The 23074-nt window shown below is 42.7% G+C and overlaps 1 protein-coding gene across 4 annotated transcripts in view; it reads left to right on the forward strand.

The window, feature by feature from the left end:
* The window catches only part of LOC138826044 (phenazine biosynthesis-like domain-containing protein), a 38534-nt gene that overhangs the window by 5240 nt on the left and 10220 nt on the right, over window positions 1-23074 (forward strand). For 2 of the 4 annotated variants that reach the window (XM_070020977.1, XM_070020979.1), the window contains exons 2-8: window positions 3853-4208; window positions 7782-7921; window positions 16540-16639; window positions 17678-17776; window positions 18940-19049; window positions 19136-19165; window positions 22528-22616. In XM_070020977.1, the coding sequence (XP_069877078.1) occupies window positions 7838-7921; window positions 16540-16639; window positions 17678-17776; window positions 18940-19049; window positions 19136-19165; window positions 22528-22616 (512 nt within the window). In that variant the 5' untranslated portion in view covers window positions 3853-4208; window positions 7782-7837. Of the gene's footprint in view, window positions 1-3852; window positions 6716-7781; window positions 7922-16539; window positions 16640-17677; window positions 17777-18939; window positions 19050-19135; window positions 19166-22527; window positions 22617-23074 lie in introns of those variants that run through there. The other 2 variants (XM_070020978.1, XM_070020976.1) reach the window with 2 other exon arrangements.

The following is a 23074-nucleotide window of genomic DNA, read 5'->3' on the forward strand; positions in this document are numbered from 1 at the left end:
GGATTGCAGTTATGTGACACAATGCTTGGCAGTTTGTATGGCCTCTCTCTCTTTCTCTCCCTCCCTTCCTCCCTTCCTTCTTTCTTTCTTTCTTGTTTTAATTTTTAACCTATTTGAGTCTTTAAAACTGTTTTGTCTTTTGTAAAAATGATTGGGTTAGATTTATTTTCAAAATTCATTCTTACCTAGGCATCATAGTATATGATTTTAATCACGGAAACAGGGAGGCCGAGGCAGGAGTTGAAGTGGGCTATGTAAAAAACCTGCATTCAAAAAATAAAAAAACACAAAAAAATAATTCTAATCTCTGCACTTTAATTGGAGCTTTTACTCATTTAAAGTAATCACTGAGGGCTAGGAAGGTGGCTCAGTGGTAGAGCGCTTGCCTTGCATGCCAGAGGCCCTGGGTTCGATTCCTCAGCACCACATAAGCAAAAAGCCAGAAGTGGCGCTGTGGCTCAAGTGGTAGAGGGCTAGCCTTGAGCTGAAGAGCTGAGGGACAGCGCCCAGGCCCAGAGTTCAGGCCCCACAACCGGACCAAAAAAAAAACAAAAAACAAAAACAAATAATCACTGAGAAGGCAGATTCATATCTCCATTTCTGATATTTGTTGTCTTTAGATCTTATGGAGTCTCATTATTTAGTTTACATAGGCCTTGAATGCTTAATCCTTCTTCCTCAGCCTTCAGAGTCCTGGAATTTCAAATATGTACCACAATACCCAGCTTGCTTCTATGATTTTTTACTACTTTATTTGATATGGCTGGGCACTGGTGGTTCATGCCTATAATCCTAGCTACTTAGAAAGCTGACATCTGAAGAGCTTAATTTGAAACCAGCCTGGGAGACTTTTTTTTTTCTTTTGCCACGGCTTGAATTCAGGGCCTGGGCACTGTTCCTGAGGTTCTATTTTGCTCAAAGCTAGCACTTTACCACTTGAGCCACAGCACCACTTCTAGCTTTTTTCTGTTTATGTGATTTGAGGAATTGAACCCAGGACTTCATGTATTCTAGGTAAGCATTCTACTACTAGGCCACATTCCCAGCCCCATGAAAGACTTTTATCTCCAATTAGCCATCAAAAAAACCCAAGTGGAGAACTAGCTCAAGTGGTAGAGTATCTGCCTTGAGTGAGAAAGCTAAAGGAGCACATGGGCAATAAATAAAAAGATAAATGAAAACATTAAAATACACACACACATACTTCATATGAGGGAATTATTGAGTGTTTGTCCTTTTGTGACTGGCTCCCCACTTACTTAGCATTGTGGCCTCATGACTAATCATAGAGGTTTTTCCAGAGCTTTGAAGTCCAGAAAGTAAAAGTAAACATGAAGTATTGAGCTATATATTTATATGTAGTGGTTGATTACATATACTCATACATAACTTGATAAACGCATATGTGTAGCTAGATGAAAATAGCTTACAAATTAATTTTAGTACAAATTTGTGTCTGCACACATGCACATGCGTGTGAATGTTGGTCTTAAGGCTTAAACTCAGTGCTGTCTTTTAGCTTTTTAGCTCAAGGCTGCTGTTATTACTTGAGCTAAAGCTTCACTTTATGCTTTTTGATGGTTAATTGAAGAAATGAGTCTTACAAACTTTCCTGTCCTGGCTGGTTTCAAAATGCAATCCTCAGATCTCTACTCTCTGTAGCTAGGCTTACAAACATGAGCCATTGACACCCAGCCTAGTCTAAACTGTGATTTAAAACATTTTGCATGGGCTGGGAAGGTGGCTCAGTGGTAGAGTGCTTGCCTTGCATGCATGAAGCCTTGGGTTTGACTCCTCAGCACCACATAAGCAGAAAAAGCTGGAAGTGGCACTGTGGCTCAAGTAAAGTGCCAGCCTTGAGCTGAAGAGCTGAGGGATAGTGCCCAGGCCCAGAGTTCAGGCCCCATGACTGACAAATAAACAAAACATTTTGCTTACAATTTAATTCCTTTTTGACACTCAGTTTCTTTTCATTAATTGAAAAAATAGCAGTCATTTATACTATGAGTGCCAGCACTGTGTGATTAAATATATAAACTTTCAAAGAACAAACTGGTGTTTATTAATGAATGGCCTGTTTATCACAGCAGCCAAATGACCACTATGGACAAGCAAGAATCAACTGTCAGTTTTCTATAGCCAAAACAAACAAACTTAGACTACCAGAAAGCTAGTACTAGTGTTTCCAGAAAGTTAGTACTACCAGAAAGTTAGTACTAGTGTTTCCAGGCATGCCCAGGGGTAGGCTTAGAGACTAACCTCTTTGGACAAGTGAGATTTATAATTACCCTGCATTTACAGGGTAAATGGAACCAAGATTAGAATTCAGGAACATGTCTATACTTGTGCCCTAGGCACCAGTCCTGCAACTAGTAAAACATTTGCATGAGGGAATACATTGTGGTCATGATGTATTAGTAGAACTCGCCCAACCTTATTAATAATAGGAGCCTCAACTATCACAGTCTGCATGACCAGTCACTCAAAACTATCACTCATGCACTTGGAATAATTGTAAGGTAGAACAAAAAGACTTTTAGAGAAGGGAACCCAAATACATGGGAGAACATCCTTTTATTTTATTTATTTATTTTTATTATTTTTTTTTGGGGGGGTCCAGTCGTGGGTCTTGAACTCTGGGCCTGAGCGCTGTCCCTCAGCTCTTCAGCTCAAGGCTAGCGCTGTACCACTTGAGCCACAGCGCCACTTCCAGCTTTTTTCTTTTTGCTTATGTGGTGCTGAGGAATCGAACCCAGGGCCTCAGGCATGCAAGGCAAGCACTCTACCACTGAGCCACCTTCCCAGCCCAAGAACATCCTTTTAAAGACTGAAAGTAGACCTTAGTGCTACAGAATACTGACAACTTCAAATGTCTACTGATACTAGTTGATACCTTTTCTGGGTAAGTCAAAGTCTACCCTACCCAAACTGAGAAAGTATCAAAGGTGCCAAAAGACCTTACATTAAAATAAAAAAATAAAAAAATAAAAAAGGGCTTGGAAGGTGGCTCAGTGGTAGAGTGCTTGCCTTGCATGTATAAGGCCCTGGGTTCGATTCCTCAGCACCACATAAGCAAAAAGAAAAAAGCTGGAAGTGGCGCTGTGGCTCAAGTGGTAGAGCGCTAGCCTTGAGCTGAAGAGCTGAGGGACAGCGCTCAGGCCCAGAGTTCAGGCCCCATAACTGGACCCGGAAAAAAAAAAAAAAAAGCTGGGCACTGATGTCTCACACCTGTAATTCTAGCTACTCAGGAGGCTGAAATTTAAGGATTTCAGTTCAAAGCCAGCCCAGGCAGGAAAGTCCATGAGACTCTTACCGCCAACTATCCACCAGAATACCAAAGTGGAGATATGGCTCCAAGTGGTAGAGTGCTAGCCTTGAGCAAAAATGCTCAGGGACAGCCCCCAGACTCCAAGTTCAAGCCCTATGACCAAATAAATAAATAAATAAATAAGGTATGGACTCTCACCTTCAACCCAGAATGACAAGGGACTTTTCATCATAGCAGAAGTTAGCCAACAAGCAAGTAAAGCCTTAGACATCAGATGACAATTACATGCATCATAGAGCCCTCAATCTACTGGACAAGTTGAAAGAACTGGATCATACGCTCAAGAGGACAATAGCCAAAACAATGTCAAGAAACCCATTTAAAATGGGACAAGGTATTGCCAGTTACCTTTCTCCACTTATGGAGAGAAGTTATTAAGCCCCCATGAAATAGTATTTGGTGAACTCTTCTGCCCCTTGAAAAAAATGGTGAAAATATAAACAAAAAGAAGAAACTTAAGGTAAAGTGGTATCTACCACCAATAAATCCAATACTGACTCTACCCATAAGTTTGCTTCTTCCAGGTCACCAGCCCAACTGAAGATTCCTCTTCCTGCCTTCAAGACAAGAGATTTAAGTCCTTCTGAACACTTGGAAAGAGCAGGGCCGGAACACCTAGAAGAAGAGTAGAAAGGCACTTCCAAAGTGCCTCTGGCAGCTCACACCTCTCTGAAGCTCCCGGGTCCAGCTGTGAATGCGCCACACAAGCCAGGAAGATCAGACAGAGACATCCTGCCCTAACTAGAACTCTAGTGGAAAGCCAGCCACTGGAATACCAAAAGCTTCCATTGAGAAGAAACGGACAATGAATGTGCTCAGAAGCCTACTAATTTGTTTCTGTCTTTGTATCCTCTCTGCAGGATGGAAGGACAACTCGATGGTCCGTATTGCTCAGTCACTGGCTTCCTCCATGCAGGCAGTAGACTGTTGGATCTGTGTCCCGAGAGCCCGAGCTGTCGTAGATCATAGTGATCCTCTTGTCCACCCTGTCACTAATTTCACTCAGGTTCCAGATGGGGTGTGGACACCAACACTGGACCTCAGGGCCCGTACTATTATGTACCGGGTACGGATAGTACACTATCCAGTTGAGGGTTCGTCCCCTGTCCCCTGTCTAACTCTTCCACTTATCCCAGCTAATGCCATCTATATAACCCACATTGATGACAATGGCAAGGAAACTCGGATTCCCAAGTATTTTGAAATGATCTCCCCTCCCAAGTCAGGACAGTTACCCATGTGTATCCAGAAAAACACTCGGTTTTCTGCAGAGGAGTTTAAAGTAGTAGCTGATTACTCCTTCCAGAATCATCCTTGGATAGAAAGGACAGGGTTTCGAGTGGGGGAATACTTCCACACCAGAGATCCATTGAAGTATTTTAAAGATGAAATGGTTTTCTGTGCCCCCTCAGGATTTGTGTTTGTCTGTCAAATTAGTGGACACCCCTGGGCAACAAACTGCCTAAGAAACTTTTCCACCCCTACTCAGTGTCTGCTGGGTACCCTCATTACACCATTCTCCATTCATTCTGTAAATGAATCTTCTCATTGGGCAAGCCCTTTGAAGCTTTTGACTAGAGTGACTCGTGATTTACCAAGAGAGGTACCAGAGGTACCAGGTACCAGATGGTATAATTTTGGCCATTCCTTTTTACCCTGGTGGGGAGTGGCTGCCCATCAATGGGTACTTCAGAACCTTTCCCAAACTCTGATAACTATAGCCAATGAAACAGCTTTATCGCTTTCTGATCTACATCACTCCTTGGACTCTCTTGCCAAAGTCCTGCTGGATAATCGAATGGCTCTAGATTACATGCAGGCTGAGCAAGGGGGAGTGTGTGCAGTTGCTAACATGTCCTGTTGTACTTATATCAATACTTCTTCTCTGGTGGAAACCAGTATAGAAAAGATCAGACAGAAAGCTACTTGGTTGAAGCAAGCATGAGAGTATCAGGTATCCACTTTAGACAGCCAGGGTCTAGGTTGACAGGCCTATTTTCTAGGCTTTTTCTCTAGATCCCAAATGATATCTAATCTGTTTCATTAGTTATCTTGCATTTTGAGATGACCATCATGTGGGTTATAGTCTATATATATATATACTTTCCTGCCTGGCCATTCAGTATACTCTACTTATATGCAAAACCACAGTGGGGCTTTAAAAGACACAGAGATTCTGGCAAGGACAAAGTATATATACTTTTCAGAAAATTTCCCTGACGTCACCCAACTTCAGCAGGAAGCGGACAGATGATTATAACGCCCCTTGTTTCCATGGAAATAGGAGGGAAAAAAATGCCAGCAGGAAAATTTTAAAAGAGACATTTAAATGGTTGTAGTTTTAGTCTAGAAACTAACTTGCTTTACTAACCAGCCTGCTTTTTGTGATGATTCACATTTAATTGACAATTTTCTCTCTCTCTGCCTTTCCTTCCATGTGGGGGGAATTCAAGATTAGAACTCAAGATTAGCAGTTTTTTGGCTCCCTAGCTTGCTGACACAGGAAAGTAAGAAAGTAACGTCAACAAGACATACAACATGGAAAACTGGCACCAGTAATGGGGAGATAAGTGATCTCCTCAGATCATCATCCGGCACTGAGTCATGGCTTCTAGTCATGGTTTCTGAACACTTCTTGGACTTTTGCTTAAAAACCCTCAATCCATAAAGGACAGGGAAGGGAGGCAGCTTTTGATATTTAGTGTGATGTTTTCTTCCTATGTGTGACAAGTCAATAAAACTTATTTTCCTTTTTTTCTAAAATCCTGCTGTCATTATTTGTGAATTAGCACAGAGTTCAGGAACCAAACTTTCTGTGACATTCTTCTCGCCCCTACAAAACTAGCTTTGGAATCTAGCACCAAGTAATCATAACTGTAACAATTTCCAAATAAGCCAAAAGTTGGTGGCTCACACCTGTAATCCTAGCTACTCAGGAGTCTGAGATCTGAGGATCCCGGTTTGAAGTCAGCCCAGGCAGGAAAGTCCATGAGACTCTTGTTTCAAATTAACCACCAAAAAACTGGAAGTGGAGCTGTGGCTCAAAGTAATAGAGCACTAGCCTTGACTAAAAAGGCTGAGTTCAAGCCCCATAATGGAGTGAGGGGGTGGCACAAAACAATGAAAACAAAAACATGAAAACATTTTTCTGTAAGGGTTTTGGAGGATGGACAGGGAGAAAGCAATATTGTTCTTAGTAAGGTATGGAATGTACACACCTGAAACATCATGGTTGAGAGCAACTTAGTATAACTAATGCAAAATGAAAACAGGAATGACAGGAAAGTGGTGAGGGGGGCGTGTACCAGAAGGAATAGCAGTGAAGGTGAATACAGTCAGACAGTTTGTATGAAAATACAACAACGAAGCCTGTTGAGGTTGTTCTGGAAAGGGGGAGTGGGATGGGGAGAGGGGTAGAAGATGTGCGGTTGATCAGGTTATGTTATAAGCATGTGTGGAAATGTCACAACAGAATCTTTGGTGGGTGAGAGGGGTGAGAATGTATTCATAAACTGCTCTGTTGAAGAGCAGCAGCTTTGTACAATTACCTACAGAAAAATAAATACAACTACCTAAAGAAAAGAAAATATATATTTAGAAAAGATCTTGTTTGTACAACTAATGTATCTTAGCCCAAGAATCTGATTAAAAACCTATATTTAAAACACGAATGTTATTTTCTGTTTGTGTGGGTTAGGGGTCAGTACTTTGACTTTTCAAGATTTTTATACTTAGAAGCAGGGTGCAGGCTGAGATCTGAGGATCACAGTTGAAAGCCAGCCAACAAAGTCCATGAGACTCTTATCTCCAGTTAACCACCAAAAAAACAGAAGTGGAGCTGTGACTGAGTGGTAAAGTGCCAGCCCTGAGTGGAAATGCTAAAGGACAGCATCTAGGCCCAGAGTTCAAGCACCAGTAAGGGCAAAGAAAGAGGAAGGAAATAAGGAGGAAAGGGAGGGAGGGAGAGAGGGTAAAACTAAGAAAATAATTGTGAGTAGGCTGAGTTCTTGGTTTGGTATGAAAAGCTCATATAAACTTGAAAAACTCATTCCATTCAGCCAGTATTTTAAAACAAATGCAATGGGCTGGGAAGGTGGCTCAGTAGTAGAGCGCTTGCCTTGCATGCCTGAGGCCCTGGGTTCGATTCCTCAGCACCACATAAGCGAAAAGAAAAAAGCCGGCAGTGGTGCTGTGGCTCAAGTGGTAGAGCCCTAGCCTTGAGCTGAAGAGCTGAGGGACAGCACCCATGCCCAGAGTTCAGGCCCCACGACCGGACCCAAAAAAAAATAAAATAAAATAAAACAAATGCAATGTAGAGGCTTCTAGACTAGGAGATTGCTTATCTTTCCATGTTGGTGTTTTAGAATAATTGCTTGACTTTGTATCTTGGACCTGTTCATTGCTGCACTACACTGAGTAAAACATTAACTTTCTGATTTTTTGCAATAACAAGAAGTAAAGCAGAACACTGGCAATTGTGAGACCTCGTGAAAAACTGCAGTGAGGAAGATGAAGCTCCCGATTTTCATTGCAGACGCATTCACAGCAAGGGCATTTTGTGGGAACCCTGCAGCTGTCTGCCTCTTGGAAAATGTAAGTACTAGAGCTTCAAGTACACTACTGAAATTGGACAGTCCTGTAGGACCAAGTATTTCTTTAAAAAAAAAAAAAAAGAAAGTAAGACCCTCCTGTTTGTTGAGGTCTTTGGTTTTTCTTCTTCCTCTTCTTTGTCTTCATCTTCATCTTCTTTTGCTTTTTTGTCAGTTTATGTTCTTCTTCTTCTTCTTCTTCTTCTTCTTCTTTTTTTTTTTGGTCAGTCGTGGGGAATGAACTCTGGGCCAGGGCGCTGTCCCTCAGCTCTTCAGCTCAAGGCTAGCGCTCTGCCACTTGAGCCACCGTGCCACTTCCAGGTTTTTCTGCTTATGTGGTGCTGAGGAATGGAACCCAGGGCCTCATGCACTCAAGGCAAGCACTCTACCACTGAGCCACCTTCCCAGCCCCTGGTTTGTGTTCTTTGTCCTGGCATCGGGGTGGTATATCTTCAAGTTGTTCATGACCAAATTATTATTATTATTATTACTATTATTATTATTATTTACTTTGTCAGTTGTGAGCTTGAACTCTGGGCCTGGGCACTGTCCCTCAGCTCTGCAGCTCAAGGCCAGCGCTCTACCACTTGAGCCACAGCACCACTTCCAGTTTTCCGGTGGTTTATTGGAGATAAGAGTCTCACAGACTTTCCTGCCCAGGCTGGCTTTGAACCACCATCCTCAGATCTCAGCCTCCTGAGTAGTTAGGATTACAGGTGTGAGCCACCAGCGCCCAGCTCCATATTATTTTTTTTTTGGGGGGGGGAGTCCTAGGACTTAAACTCAGGGCCTGGGTACTGTCCTTAAGCTTCTTTTTGCTCAAGGCTAGCACTCTACCACTTGAGCCATAGTGCCACTTCCAGCTGTTTCTGCTTATGTGGTACTGAGAAATGGAACCCAGGGCTTCATGTATGCTAGGCAAGCACTTTACCAATTAGCCAAACTCCCAGTCCTCATGATCAGATTATCTGATAAGAATGTGAATCTCTAGATTTATTCCAGAAACATGAAGAACTGGGGGCAATTATAAAGGAATAACTAGTTTTCTTTGTTTTGACTGGGGTTTGAACTCAGGGCCTGGCATTTCCTAAGCAGGTGCTCTCCTAAGTAAGCCCTGCCCTCACAGGACTCCTTTTGGCCAGGTGGGTTTATTTAATTAAAGCCAAACATTGGGGGAATGAAATTAGGTGAGTTTTATGTGACTAGTCATGGCTGAAATTACATTTGCTGTATCTTATTTTAGGTAGCTATCTTTAACTTTATAGCACCGACATTTAGAAATTCTCAGAACCAAGAAAAGGAGACACTGTGCAAAGTACTAAGTTATCAAGTAGAAAGGTTGAAGTAAATGAGCTTTAATATGTAGAGACTTAGCTTACAAAGCATCCCACTTTAGAAAAGGATTTTTGATTAGGATAAATGTTAATGGAATAGTGAAATACCTCTTGACTTTGTGTTGTGTTCTGGGTAGTAGGAAACATTTAAGGTGCCCTTCCATTCAGGGATGTTAGGATAAGAGTAGATTATCTGCCGGGAACTGGTGGCTCACGCCTGTAATCCTAGCTACTCAGGAGGCTGAGATCTGAGGATCGCGGTTCAAAGCCAGCCCGGGCAAGAAAGACCGTGAGACTCCTATCTCCAACAAACCACCAGAAAACGAAGTGGCGCTGTAGCTCAAGTGGTAGAGCACTCGCCTTGAGCTGAAGAGCTGAGGGACAACGCCCAGGCCCAGAGTTCAAGCCCCACGACCGACAAAAAAAAAAAAAAAAAAGAGTAGATTATCTAAGAATTACTTCCAGAGACAGTTATCCAGGCATGGTGGTGCAAGCCTTTCTAATAGCAGCATTTGGAAGGTTGAGGCAGTAGAATCAAGAGTTTGAGCTAAGAGGGTAACAAGTTTGACAAGAAATGTACTCACTGTCTTACTTGAGTAACTGTAACCCCTATGTCCATCACTCTGACAATAAAATTAAAATAAAAATAAAAAGCAAGAGTTTGAGCTAGCCAGAGCTATATAGTGAGATCCTATTTCAAAAAAAAATCCTGGAAGCTAAAACAACAATAACCTCCTCTCCAAGGACAGATAACAGACAGAAAGAAAGGAAACAATGAAAGAAAGGAAGGAAGGAAGGAAGGAAGGAAGGAAGGAAGGAAGGAAGGAAGAAAGAAAGAAAGAAGAAAGGAAAATATAAGGAAAAAGAAGACAATGAATAATTGATGCTCTTAAATAAGTCATACATACCATTAAAGCCTTTGAGCAGAATGCTTCTCAACTTGTCTACACCAGGTGCATTAAAACGTCACGTGCCAGGCCACATCCCAGACCAGTACAACTGACTCTCTGGGCGTGGGCACCAGACAGCATTGGGTTAAAAAGCTCCTTTGATTCCAGTGTGCGGGCACATACAGACCTGCTGCGGTTTCACTGAGTTGGGTCAGTGTTATTAACTATATCCTTGCAAGGCTTCCTCTCTCCCTTCAGGTAGAGCAGGAAAATGGTGATCAAAAGTCTTTCCCTTGGCTGGGCACAGGTGGCTCAAGCCTGTAATCCTAGCTATTCAGGAGGCTGAGATCTGAGGATCGCAGTTCAAAGCCAGCAAGGGCAGGAAAGTCCATGAAGCTGTTATCTTCATTACCCACCAGAAAACTGGAAGTGGTACTCAAAGTGCCACTCAAAGTTGTAGAGCACTAGCCTTGAACTAAGAGCTCAGGGACAGTGCTCACACCCAGAGTTCAAGCCCTCCCCTGCCAAAAAAAAGTATTTTCTTATCCTGCATTGCTTGCATTCACTAGGCAAGCTTACAGCTGATACTTTCCTCCTATAAAATATAGATGGCAATAAAGTCAGTGGACTTTATCCAGTAACTTAAAAGCCTAGAAAGATTAATGAAAAAATAATTAATCAGATTCCAAGTCTTAAATTTTCCAAATAATGAGAGATTGGGAAGATTAGTGAGAGACTAATTAACAACTAGACTCAAATCTGTGAACCTCTCTCTCTCTCTTCTCTCTCTCTCTCTCTCTCTCTCTCTCTCTCTCTCTCTCTCTCTCTCTCTCTCTCTCTCTCTCTCTCTCTCTCCTTCCTTCCTTTCTGCCAATACTAAGGCTTGAACACAGAAGCTCCATTTCTGGCTTTTTGGTGGTTAATTTGAGATAAAAGTCTCTCAGATTTTGTCTATTCAAGCTGGCTTCAAACCATGATCCTCAGATCCCATCCTCTTGAGCAGCTAGGATTATAGGCATGGGCCACCAGTGCCCAGCTTCTGAATTGTGAACTTCTTTGCAACAATCTGCCAAGCACAGCTTCCTGCTGAGTATTGCTGGAAATGAATGTAATTGTTTATCAAGAATCTTAATATAGTTGTTCCAGGTCTCCATATAGTATCTTTTTTTTCCCTTTGAGACAAGGTCTTGCTATGTAGCCCATGGAATATTCTTGGAGGGTTTTGAAAGTAGAGTTGGAGATGAGGCTCCTTAGCAAACCTAAGGTCCTAAGTACAAACCCCAGTACCACCCCCACCAGTAAAAAAGTATATACGTTTTGTAAATAATTTTGAGTGATTTATATGTTCACGGTGTATCAGATAACAAAAATTGGCATTGTTCCCTAACTAATACTACTTCTCCTCCTCCTCCTCCTGTTCTTCCTCCTCCTCATTCTCTTCTTCTTCCTCCTCCTTCTTCTTCTGTCAGTCATGGGGCTTGAACTCAGGGCCTTTTCCTGAGAGTTTGTTGTTGTTGTTGTTGGTTGTGGGGCTTGTATTGGGGACTTGGACGCTGTCCTTCAGCTCTTCAGCTCAAGACTAGCATTCTACCACTTGAACCACAGGGCCACTTCTGTCTTTTTCTGTTTATGTGGTCCTGAGGAATCAAACCCAAGGACTCATGCATGTGAGGCAAGCACTTTACCACTGAGCCACCTTCCCAACCCCGTTCCTGAGAGTTTTTGCCCAAGGCTAACACTCTACAACTTTGAGCCACAGCTCCACTTCCAGTTTTCTGGTGGTTAACTGGAAATAAGAGTCTCATGGGCTTTTCTGATCAAACTGGCTTTGAACCACAATCCTTAGATCTTAGCCTCCTGAGTAGTTAGGCATACAGAGGAGTGTACTGTTAGCAGTCAGCTCCCTGACTTATCTCCAAAATATACACTAAATGTAAGACTTGAGAGATCTGCCTGGAGCAATGTGTATTTCTATCTCTCCATTAAAATATAGTTTATGTTATTTGCATATATGGAAAAATTAGAAAATCAAAAGTTAAGCAATATGTTTCAGTAGTAATGGAAGAAGGGAAAGGAAGATAAGGGAGACCATGATTCAGAAACTTTTTAAATCTTCCAATTCACTTTTTGGGGCCTTGAGCCTGTGAGACTAGGCTAATTTGAGGGCCTCTCAGAGACACCTAAATATATATCTAAAGGAAATTTAGAAAACTCTTTGGACATGAGAAGCTTCTCTTCCTGGAGTCTAATGTAGCACTTTTCCCAGTTGTCAATCACAATAAATTATAGTAGAAGTATGTCATGATTTCTCCCCTTAGGATTTTCCTTGTGTCTAGAAAATGTAGAGATTCCCAAATATTTACAGAAAGCACAAGCACAACTGGAAAATATCACAAATGAAGGGCAAACATTAGAATATTGACACAATTTAGTAGAGAACTAGCCTGCCATTAATACCTTCTACAAATATTTGTCAATATCTATCATTAGTCAGGTTCTGGGCTAGGGTCCAGAGGCACAAGGCTAACAAACTGACAGCCTTTAAAATTAAGAAACCCTTGACAGGCGCTGGTGGCTCACGCCTGTAATCCTAGCTACTCAGGAGGCTGAGATCTGAGAGTTGCAGTTCAAAGCTGAGCCCAGCAGCAAAGTCCATGAGACTCTTATCTCCAATTAGTCACCAGAAAATCAGAAGTGGTATTGTACTCAAAGTGACTGAGGACTAGCCTAGATTGAAAAAGCTCAGGGACAGCACCCAGGCTGTGAATTCAATGCCACAATTAACAAAAGGAAGAGGAGGGGGAGGAGGGGGAGGGGGAGGGGGGAGGAGGGGGGGGGAGGAGGGGGGCAGGAGGAGGGGGGGGAGGAGGAGGAGGAGGAGGAGGAGGAGGAGGAGGTGTAGCCACACTGAGGGTAAGACCTAAACACATTGGAGAGAGTGGGGACTCAGGATGGAACAATGTGTGGTTTTATGGAGGAAAACTTTGGAATTAAAGTACAATGCTTCACTAGCAATTTTGTTGTTTTACTTACCTACTTCTAACTTGGCTAAAATTTGATCTTATTGCCGAGTACCAGTGGCTCACACCTGTAATCCTAGCTACCCAAGAGGCTGAGATCTGAGGATCTCGGTTCAAAGCCAGCCCGGGCAGGAAAGTCTATGAGACTCTTCTCTCCAATAAACCACCAGAAAACGGGAAGTGGTGCTGTGGCTCAAGTGGTAGAGCATTCTCCTTGAGCTCTTCAGCCCAAAGTTCAAGCCCCACTACCAACAACAACAACAAAAATGAACTGAATGAAAAATTGCAAAATGCAACATTAAGATGTCTAACTTTTATGTTCTAATTTAATTCCAAGTAAGTGAATTAAATTAGGGATTTGGCTGGGTGCCAGTGGCTCTAGCCTATAATCTTGGCTAGTCAGGAGGCTCAAATCTGAGGACTGTGGTACCAAGCCAGTCTGGGGAAAAAAGTCCCTGTGAGATGCTTTTCTCCAATTAATCACTCAAAAACTAGAAGCTAGCCTTGAGCAAAAGAGCTCAGGAACAGTGTCCAGGCCCTGAGTTCAAGCTCCACAACTGCCAAAAAAAAAAAAAAAAAAAGAAGAAAAGAAAAGAAAAGGGCTGGGAATGTGGCTTAGTAGTAGAGTGCTTACCTAGTATGCACAAAGCCTTGGATTTGATTCCTCAGTACCACATAAACAGAAAAAGCCAGAAGTGGCACTGTGGATCAAGTGGCAGAGTGCTAGGCTTGAGCAAAAGAAGCTCAGGGATAGTGTCCAGGCCCTGATTCAAGCCCCAGGACTGGTAAAAAAAAAAGAAAAAGAAAAAAAAAAAAGAAAATATTTAATTGAGATGAGACTAAGCACAAAACAACTTGGTGTATAGAGTGAAGGGTAGACTAATTGTATTTTGAACTTTCTGAACACTTAGTGAAAGACTGCTAGAAGAAAAGAAGATTCTGAGTGATAAAGTTCAAAAAACTTCAATACCAATCTAAAGGTGTTTTGTTATTTCAAATACTGGAGATTGACTCCAGTGCTTTGATGTGCTCGGGAAGTACTTTGCCTCTTGACTTATGTATGGTCCTAGCCCAAAAGGCATTTTGTTTTCAAGGTAAGCTTATTTTTAAAATATTGCACATAGGAGACTGTAGAAGAGCAGATTAAGGGCTAAGTGGAAGATGGAGTAGATTTTTGAGGAAAGAAAAATTTTAAAAATGGTGCTTCACCATCTATTGGATAATGAAGGTCACATAGAACGATGGAAATATATATAGAAACAATGTGAAAAGTGAAATATGTCATCACGACAGTTGCTAAGAAACTGTGCCAACCATGGTTACTATTAGAATTAGGTCAGACAGCTATGTAGTGTTAAGGAGCAGCATTTTATTTATTGATTGATTGATAAACTACCTTTACCACCTAGTGAAACAACATTGACAGAGGTAGAGAGCACACATGGAGACTCATTCTTATTCCAGACAGCTCTCAGGGATTTTCCTTCTGTGTTGTTGAGGGGTTGTACATATGTATATGTGGGGTTAGATCAGAGAAAGAGAGGGAGCCAAAGGAGAAAGAGATGTTGGTGAGGGAATTTCTGCTTCCCTTGCCTTCTCACTGGCTTCTAGACATAACCTTCTGCTTGAGAACAAGGATTTCAGGCAAACTCAGCCAGAAACCCTGTGGGTTTTCCTAAATCTCAGATGGTTTCACGATCATTCTATCAGTAGGTTTTACTACCCATGCCCCTGATTTTACAGATCAAGGGACCTTGACAGGAAAGTTTGCCTGGGGTGAGCACACAAAGGGACTATAGGGATCCCACCTCAGCTGTGCTGATTGCTCATCCTCTCTGCTCTAAACCATCACATTCACTGCACCCTGTTTCCCAGCTGGTGACACAGGCATCCATTCAATGCCTGTCTTCCTCACTAGACTAGTGAGACCATAACCAATTCCAGCTTGATCCAACCTACCCTGCCCAGCACATATGCTACACTAAGTAGCTGTTGGTAGAGTGAATGTGAAAAAATTATAATCAATTACTATGATAAATTATGGCAAAATCCCTTTCTAGGAGTTATTATTTAACTAACCATTATTGATTTTATGGTCTTACTAGTTAGGGTAGAGTAGATTGGGTATGAGAAGCATGGAGGCTCAGGAAGTGGCTTAGTGGTAGAGTACTTGCCCACCATTGCTGAGACCTTGGGTTCAATCCCCAGCTCTACCAACAAACAAGTGGATATGGATTTTGGGTTCTGTGAAGGAGCAAAAGGGAGTGGGCACTCATGGAGATCATTGGGAACAACCAAAGTTTAGTCCTGAGTTTAAATACCATACTGAATGGGCAGTTTCTCAATGGGAAATTCAGCTGCTTCCCAGTTGGTTCTTAGAACTGTCTACATCAATTGTTTTTCCTTTGTTAGAGTCTTTTCCAGCTCAGGGACAGAGACTGAGAGGGCTGTCATGTTTATATTGCCATATTTCTAAACTGCCACAAGATGGAAGCATTTTAAAAGTTTACTCTGGGGGTTGGGAAGGTGGCTCAGTGGTAGAGCACTTGCCTTGCATACATGAGGCCCGGGGTTCAATTCCTTAGCACCACATAAGCAGAAAAAAAAAGAAAAGTGGGAAGTGATGCTGTGGCTCAAGTGGTAGAGTGCTAGCCTTGAGCTGAAGAGCTGAGAGACAGCATCCAGGCCCAGAGTTCAGGTCCCACAACCAGACCCCCAAAAAATAAAAAAATAAATAAAAAACATAAAAGTTTACTCTGCTTTTTGGATCTTTTGGGTCATCGGGTGATAGAAGCTCAGTGTCCAGACACTGAAATTCAGAAAAGCAAACAGACATGACTCAGCATTTGTGTTTGCATATGTGTTAACAGAATTCTAGATTAACAAAGTTATTATACATTAATCCCTGATGCACTAAGAGAACAGAAATGAGTTCATGACTACCAATCACATTGTCCCAACACAAAGTTCTGTGCCCACATTTTCTTGGGCAACTCAGCAAAATCTGACCTCTTTTCTAGACCCATGGCAAGGCCTTATCAAAACTCTATAGCGCTTCTTGTCAAACTGTACATATCTCCATCAAGTGTGGTGTTGCACACCTGGAATCCCAGCACTGGAGAGGCTGAGACAGGAAGATTGTGAGTTCAGAGTTAGCTTTGGTGACAGAGTGAGTTCAAGGCCAGGCTAGGCAACATAGTGAGACCCTGTCCTAAAAAATAAAAACATAGCAAAGTGGAAGGGTGTTGTTAGCATGTACAAGAACCTGGGTTCCATTCCTAGCACTTAGAGAACACAAAGCAAACACATATCCACTAAGTATGTAACTTGGGTTTTCTTTACAAATATAATGTTTTATTCTTTGTGTTTTTCATGAAGGAACTGGAGAATGATACATACCAAAATATTGCAAAGGAAATGAACCTGTCTGAAACTGCTTTTATCCGAAGATTGAGTCCAACAGACAACTTTGCCCAAAGTAAATAAGCATTTTTACAACAACAGTTGAATGGTACTGAAGTTACTTTTTTAGGTGGGGGAATGATATCTAAAGGAAATGTTTATTTATTATTTGCAGGAAATAGTATACTGGGAATTGGATTTTGGATCATCTGGGAGAGGGTATGCTTAAATTTCTAGAATTTAAGTTTATAGTTTACACTTGCAGTGGAAAATGCATTCTAAGAGTGCTGAAAAGCGAGGCCTGAGAAGTGGTGATGGATCAGCGTGGAAGTTTGTTCTTTATCTCGAGTGGGCTTCATTTTTGTTTCACATATAGTCTATTTCAACCCAAATGTTCCTCTCTCTTGCTCTCTCTTTCCTGTCCTCCCTTCTCCCCACCCCCACATTTTCTTGGGCAACTCAGCAAAATCTACCCTCTTTTGTAGATCCATGTCAAGACCTTGTGGAAGATCTATAGCATTTATTGTCCAATCTACATATCTCCACCAAGTGTGGTAGCCCAGGCTGGCTTTGGTTTCTGTTTCTGAATTCTGAGACTAAAGCATTTACTAGGTGTAAAAAGTTAAAAGTCCCAGGGAATTGAACCTAGTTCCATATACAAAGCCACAATTCCAGCCAAGAGTGAGCTGCTTAGGGGAGCAAGTTCAGGCCCCTCTTGTTCATTTGCTCACACAGGCGCGCTCTCTGGCATTTCTGCCTTCTGTCATGAAATGATGCAGCTGAAAGCCCCTCTCCAGGTGTGAGTCCTGTCAAGTTGGATTCCCAAGCTCTAGAATACAGCCAATACCCTTCTCTTCTTAATAAATGACCCAATCTGTGGTATTCTGTTATAGCAATACTAAGCAGACCTGGAAGGTTAGTGAACATGAATGTTTCAGGTTTATTTAGAGCCAGGGAACCCCAGAATGCTTGTCTGGACTGCATTATAGTTTATAATAGACTTCTGTTCTTAATTGTGTCAGCATAATGTTTGGGAAAGAGGAAGAATCTGAGAAATTTGCAACGTGTTTGTCTGGCAGTGATTTTTGTCTCTCTGGCTTTTCCCCTCCGGCAGGTTCCTGCTTTGGACTCAGATGGTTTACCCCGGCAAGTGAAGTCCCGCTGTGTGGCCATGCTACCCTTGCTTCTGCCGCTGTGCTGTTTTACAAAATGAGTAATGTGAATTTCTTTAAGCAGAGTGTCACACTGTGCTCTTCCTGGTAGGAAGACACGGCGGCGTTTATGTCATACAAGTGCAAAAAACAGTGACCTTCAGTCACCTTTGATCTTTCTGAGAACACACTGGACATCCATGGCTTGTTCCCTACATGAAATTTGATTTTCAGTAGGGGTTCTCTAGTTCTTGTGATCAACAAGTTGGAGGAAGTTATACAGTAGAACAGGCATGTTATGGTGTAATATTAGGAAATCTAAATGTCCAAATATTTCCTTACTCACATTGGAATTCATACTCAAGTGAGAGCTCACTGCACTGAGTTTGAGCTCCCTTATTGAGTCCCTTATGAGGGACTTAATATTGTCAGTTCCTCTCTGACCTTATTTCTATAATGGCCAAGGAATGATCAAATCTTTGGGGGAATGCCTGGAGGTACCCCCAAGAGGAGAGACAACAGACAGAGCAATTAACAGGGACACAAACAGAATCGTGTGGCAAAGTGAATTGGGGCATGGGAGTCTTGGGATTATTCATTTACATGGGATGATAAGGGAAGATGTTGTAGGGCAAAGTCTAAGAAGCAAGCTCTGAGACACAATTATTTCATGCAGGAAGAACTGAGGGAGATGTTCTTATTCAAGATTGGCAGGAGATAGCCAGGTGCTGGTGGCTCACACTTGTAATCCTACCTACTCTGCAGGCTGAGATGGGAGGATCTTGGTTTGAAGCCAACCTGAGCAGGAAAATCCATGAGATTGGTTTTTGTTTTGTTTTGTTTTTTTTTGGTTGGTTGTGGGACTTGAACTCTGGGCCTGGGAGCTGTCCCTGGGTCATTTAGCTCAAGGTGAATGCTCTATCACTTGAGCCACAATGCCACTTCCAGTATTCTGGTTGTTAATTGGAAATAAGAGTCTCAGGGCCTTTCCTGTGGGGCTGGCTTTGAACTGTGATCCTCAGATCTCAGCCTTCTGAGTAGCTAGGATTAGTTGTGAGCCACCCCAGCTTTCCATGAGATTCTTATCTCCAATTAAGCAGCACCATGTTCCATTTCTGGGCTTTTGAGTAGCTAGATTATAGGTATGAGCCACTGGTACCCAAATGGTCTTTATATTTCTTGATCCTTTCCCCCACCCCACCTTTTTCTTTTTTTTTTTGGCCAGAAAATATGAATAGCACTCTAACCTTTAACACCCTGAGTGGGGAACTAAAGGCCAGAAGAGCGGAGGATGGCATTATCCTGGACTTACCTCTCTACCCAATCTACTCTCAGGTCAGCTTTGTCTAATCATCGCTACCAACTGTACAACCTCCAACAGTTCACCTGCTTTGTAATGATTTGTCTTTTCTCCTTTCTAGGACTTCCATGAAGTAGAGACCTTGATAAAGGTTGGTAAAAAGAATCTGATTGAGTCTGTGTGATTTGTTCATTTGTTCTTGCTTGAACTCAGTATTTGGTTTGATTTGATTCCCAAAGCTGGGCTTTTGCCAGTGATTTTAGAGTTCAGGTCTAATAGGCAATGTATCTGTAAGAAGAACTTTGTATGCGCTGGTAACAGTGCTTGAACTAGGGATCTGGCATTGTCACTTAGCTTTTTAGCTCACAGAAAGAACTCTACGACTAGAGCCATACCTCCGGCCTGGCTTTTTACTGCTTAGTTGGACATGAAGTCTCTAGACATTTTTTTGGTCTGGACTGGCTTGCAACTACAACCCTTAGGTTTCAGCCTTGCCAGATCTAGGATTATAGGTGTGACCCATTCACTCTCAGTTTTCTTGACTCTTAATTGTGAACATCAGCCTCCATTGTAGGATGAGGGAAAGAGAGACTGTTGGAGAGAGCGTGAAAGAGCAAGACATCCCTGGAGGATTCCTGGTGAGGAAGGCGGGTAGGACATCTTCTGGCACTTTTGCACAATGAAGAGATGTTGCATTTCTAGCTACAAGGAGAGAAATGAATCCTGGGTATGATCATGAAAATTCAAGAGAGTCAGGGACTTGGGACAGAGAAAAAAATTATTCCATGAAATGCGTAGAGAAAAGCCTTGGAGGGAAAGAATGGAAACCACCGGGCCATTGTCAGCATGCTTGGGTTCAGTGGGGAAAATGAGACTGAGGCAGGAGAGATGCTTGCATAGAAAAGACTAGAAAGGCCGGGCACACGTGGCTCACGCCTGTAATCCTAGCTACTCAGGAGGCTGAGATCTGAGGATCGCAGTTCAAAGCTAGCCCAGGCAGGAAAGTCCATGAGACTCTTATCTCCAATAAAAACCACCAGAAAACGGGAAGTGGTGCTGTGGCTCAAATGGTAGAGCGCTCACTTTGAGCTGAAGAGAGCAGGGACAGCGCCCAAGCCCAGAGTTCAAGCCCCACGACCAACCAAAAAAAAAAAAAAAAGACAAGACAAAACTAGAAAATGTGGGTAACTCCTGAAAAAAACAGGAAATGATGTAGCCTGGTGTCCTCATGGAGACTCTATGTACAGGTGGGGCTAATAATATAATTATATATGAAATTGTATTAATAAATTTATATTAATGCATGATTATATTTCCTGTTTATAACTACTATGTCAACCTAATTATAGAGCTATAGCATCAATAATTATGTAATTATTATGATTGAATAATTTTTTTTGTGTAAGTCATGGGACTTGGGAGCTGTCCCTCAGCTCTGCAGCTCAAGGCTAGCACTCTACCACTTGGCAACAGCACCACTTCTGGCTTTTTCTGCTTATGTGGTACTGAGGAATTGAACCCAGGGCCTCATACATGCAAGGGAAGCACTCTACCACTGAGCCACCTTCCCAGCCCAGAAAGAACTTAGTATGCAGAGAAGGAAAGAAGGTCTGGACCAGCACAATGGGCTGCATGAAAAGAAATTGGTTCTGTGAATAATCTATTGTGGGAACGACTGGAGTGTGTCTCACTTAAAATACAGATGTAGCATTTACAATCTATTGTTTTGCATTGTCCAAATTTTCAGAAAATTATGGTGGACTTTATTAATGGTAAGAAGAACATCATCTAGTATCTCTAAATCTTGGGTCAGCGTTTGTGAAAAGGGATAATCAGGTATATAAATATTGTCATTTCTGTGTTTCTACTGAGACACTGACATTACATGCCCAGCTGAGCTGGTGTCTCATACATATAGTCCTAGCTTCTTGGGAGGCTGAGATGGTGAGGATCCAGGTTTGACTCTAGTCTGAGCAGAAAGAATGAGTTCCTCTTTTTTTGGAGCTAGTCCTGGGGCTTGACCTGAAAACCTGGGTACTGCCTGTGAGCTCTGTGCTCAAGACTAGTACTCTACCACTTTAGTCACAGCTCCACTTCTGGCTTATTTGGTGTATAATTGGAGGTAAGTCTCACAGCCTTTCCTGCCTGAGCTAGCTTCAAACTGTGATCCTCAGATCTCAGCCTTTTGAGTAGCTAGGATTACAGGAGTGAATCTACAGTGTCTGGTTTCAAGGCTCCTTTTTTTTTTTTGCCTGTCTTGGGGCCTGAACTCTGAGCCTGGGTACTGTCTCTCCGCTCTTCAGCTCAAGGCTAGTGCTCTACCACTCGAGCCATAGCACCACTTCTGGCTTTTTCTGCTTATGTGGTGCTGAGAAATCAAACCCAGGGCCTCATGCATGCAAGGAAAGCACTCTACCACTGAGCCACCTTCCCAGCCCTCAAGGCTCCTTCTTAATAAAAGTGCTAGGCCCATCAGCCAACACCTGTTCCTCTTGTAACTGGGAAGTATAATATAAGTGGGTCATTCCCAGATATGTGCCTGCACAAGAAGTGAGAACTTTTATTTAAAAATTGCCAGCAAAGAAAGTGGTGCTGTAGCCAGGCTCTGGTGGTTCAGGCCTGTAATCCTAGCTACTCAGGAGTCTGAGATCTGAGGATCGAGGTTCAAAGCCAGCTCGGGCAGGAAAGTCCATGAGACTCTTATCTCCAGTAAACCTCTCAAAAACCAGAAGTGGCGCTGTGGCTCAATCCATAGACTGCTCACCTTGAGCTGAAGAGCACAGGGACAGAGCCCAAGCCCAGAGTTCAAGCCCCATGACTGACCAAAAAGAAAAGAAAGTGATGCTGTAGTCAAATGGTAAGGCACTAACCTTGTGCAGAAAAGCTCAGAGACATGTGTCCAGGTCTTGAGTTCAAGCCCCATACCAAAAAAAAAAAAAAAAGTTTGCCGCTGCCAAGCACCTGTAGCTCATGCCTCTAATCCTAGCTACTCAGGAAGCTGAGATCTCAGGATCAGGCTTTGAAGCTAGTCTGGCAGGAAAGCCCAGTAGACTCCTATCTCCAATAAGCTATTCAAAAAAGCTAAAAGTGGTGCTGTGCCTCAAGTGGTAGAGCACTCACCTTGAGCAAAAGAAGGTCAGGGATAATGCCCAGGCTCAGAGTTCAAGACCTAGGACTAACAACAAAAAAAAAAAGCCAGCAAAAATAGGACTAGAGACCTGGCTCAACAGCAAAATGCCTGCCTAGCAATTGTGAGACCAAGAATTCCAGCTCTAGTGGAGAGATAGGCTTTCCAGTTAACATGAAAGAAGTCCCTTGTGAGCAGGTTTTGAGCTAGAAGAGTACAAACTACATGGCTCTGGAAAGCCCTCGGTGCAGGAATACCTTCCAGTCATGAGATTGAACTAATCCTGTTGAGAACTGCAGATGCTTCATGAGTACTTCCTTCTCTTTTGTGGGATCAAGGCCTTGGCCCTAAGTGTGTTCCTGAGGAGTTTTTGTCTCCTTGCACAGACTGCTATAGGTGACACCCTGGTCCAAGATATCCAGTATTCTCCAGACACCCACAATCTCCTGGTCCGGCTCAGTGATTCTTACAAAAGGTACACATAATGGTGAACGGAGTCAGCACTGGGGAGGTTGAGCCCTTGGATTTCTAGGTCTGTATTAGTCTGCCTGTTCTGTGCCCACATTTACTGGATGAAGAAAGAGGGGTCTCCAAGGCCTCCCAGCTTGCACACAAAGCCACAGGAACTGGAGATCCACACATGGAATGAATTTCAAGATGTATCACAGATAGAAGAACTTCACAGGTTGGAAGTTTTAGCAAGGATTTATTTTAATGTTTTAGAATAATAGGATAACATAGTGAGATAAAGTGGCTGAGGGGTACTCCCTGCTTTCCATGCAAGAAATGGGAGTGAAGACTCAAAATGGCAGTTCTCCCCGTGAGCCCCCCCCCCCCCCCCAGGTCATAGGGTTTGAACTCAGGGCTTGGGTGCTATCCCTGAGCCTCTTTGTGCTCAAGGCTAGTGCTCTACCACTTGAGCCACAGTGCCAC

Source organism: Dipodomys merriami, unplaced genomic scaffold (assembly GCF_024711535.1).
Source record: "Dipodomys merriami isolate MVZ:Mamm:240054 unplaced genomic scaffold, mDipMer1.0.p SCAF_14, whole genome shotgun sequence".
NCBI classification, from domain to species: Eukaryota; Metazoa; Chordata; class Mammalia; order Rodentia; family Heteromyidae; genus Dipodomys; species Dipodomys merriami.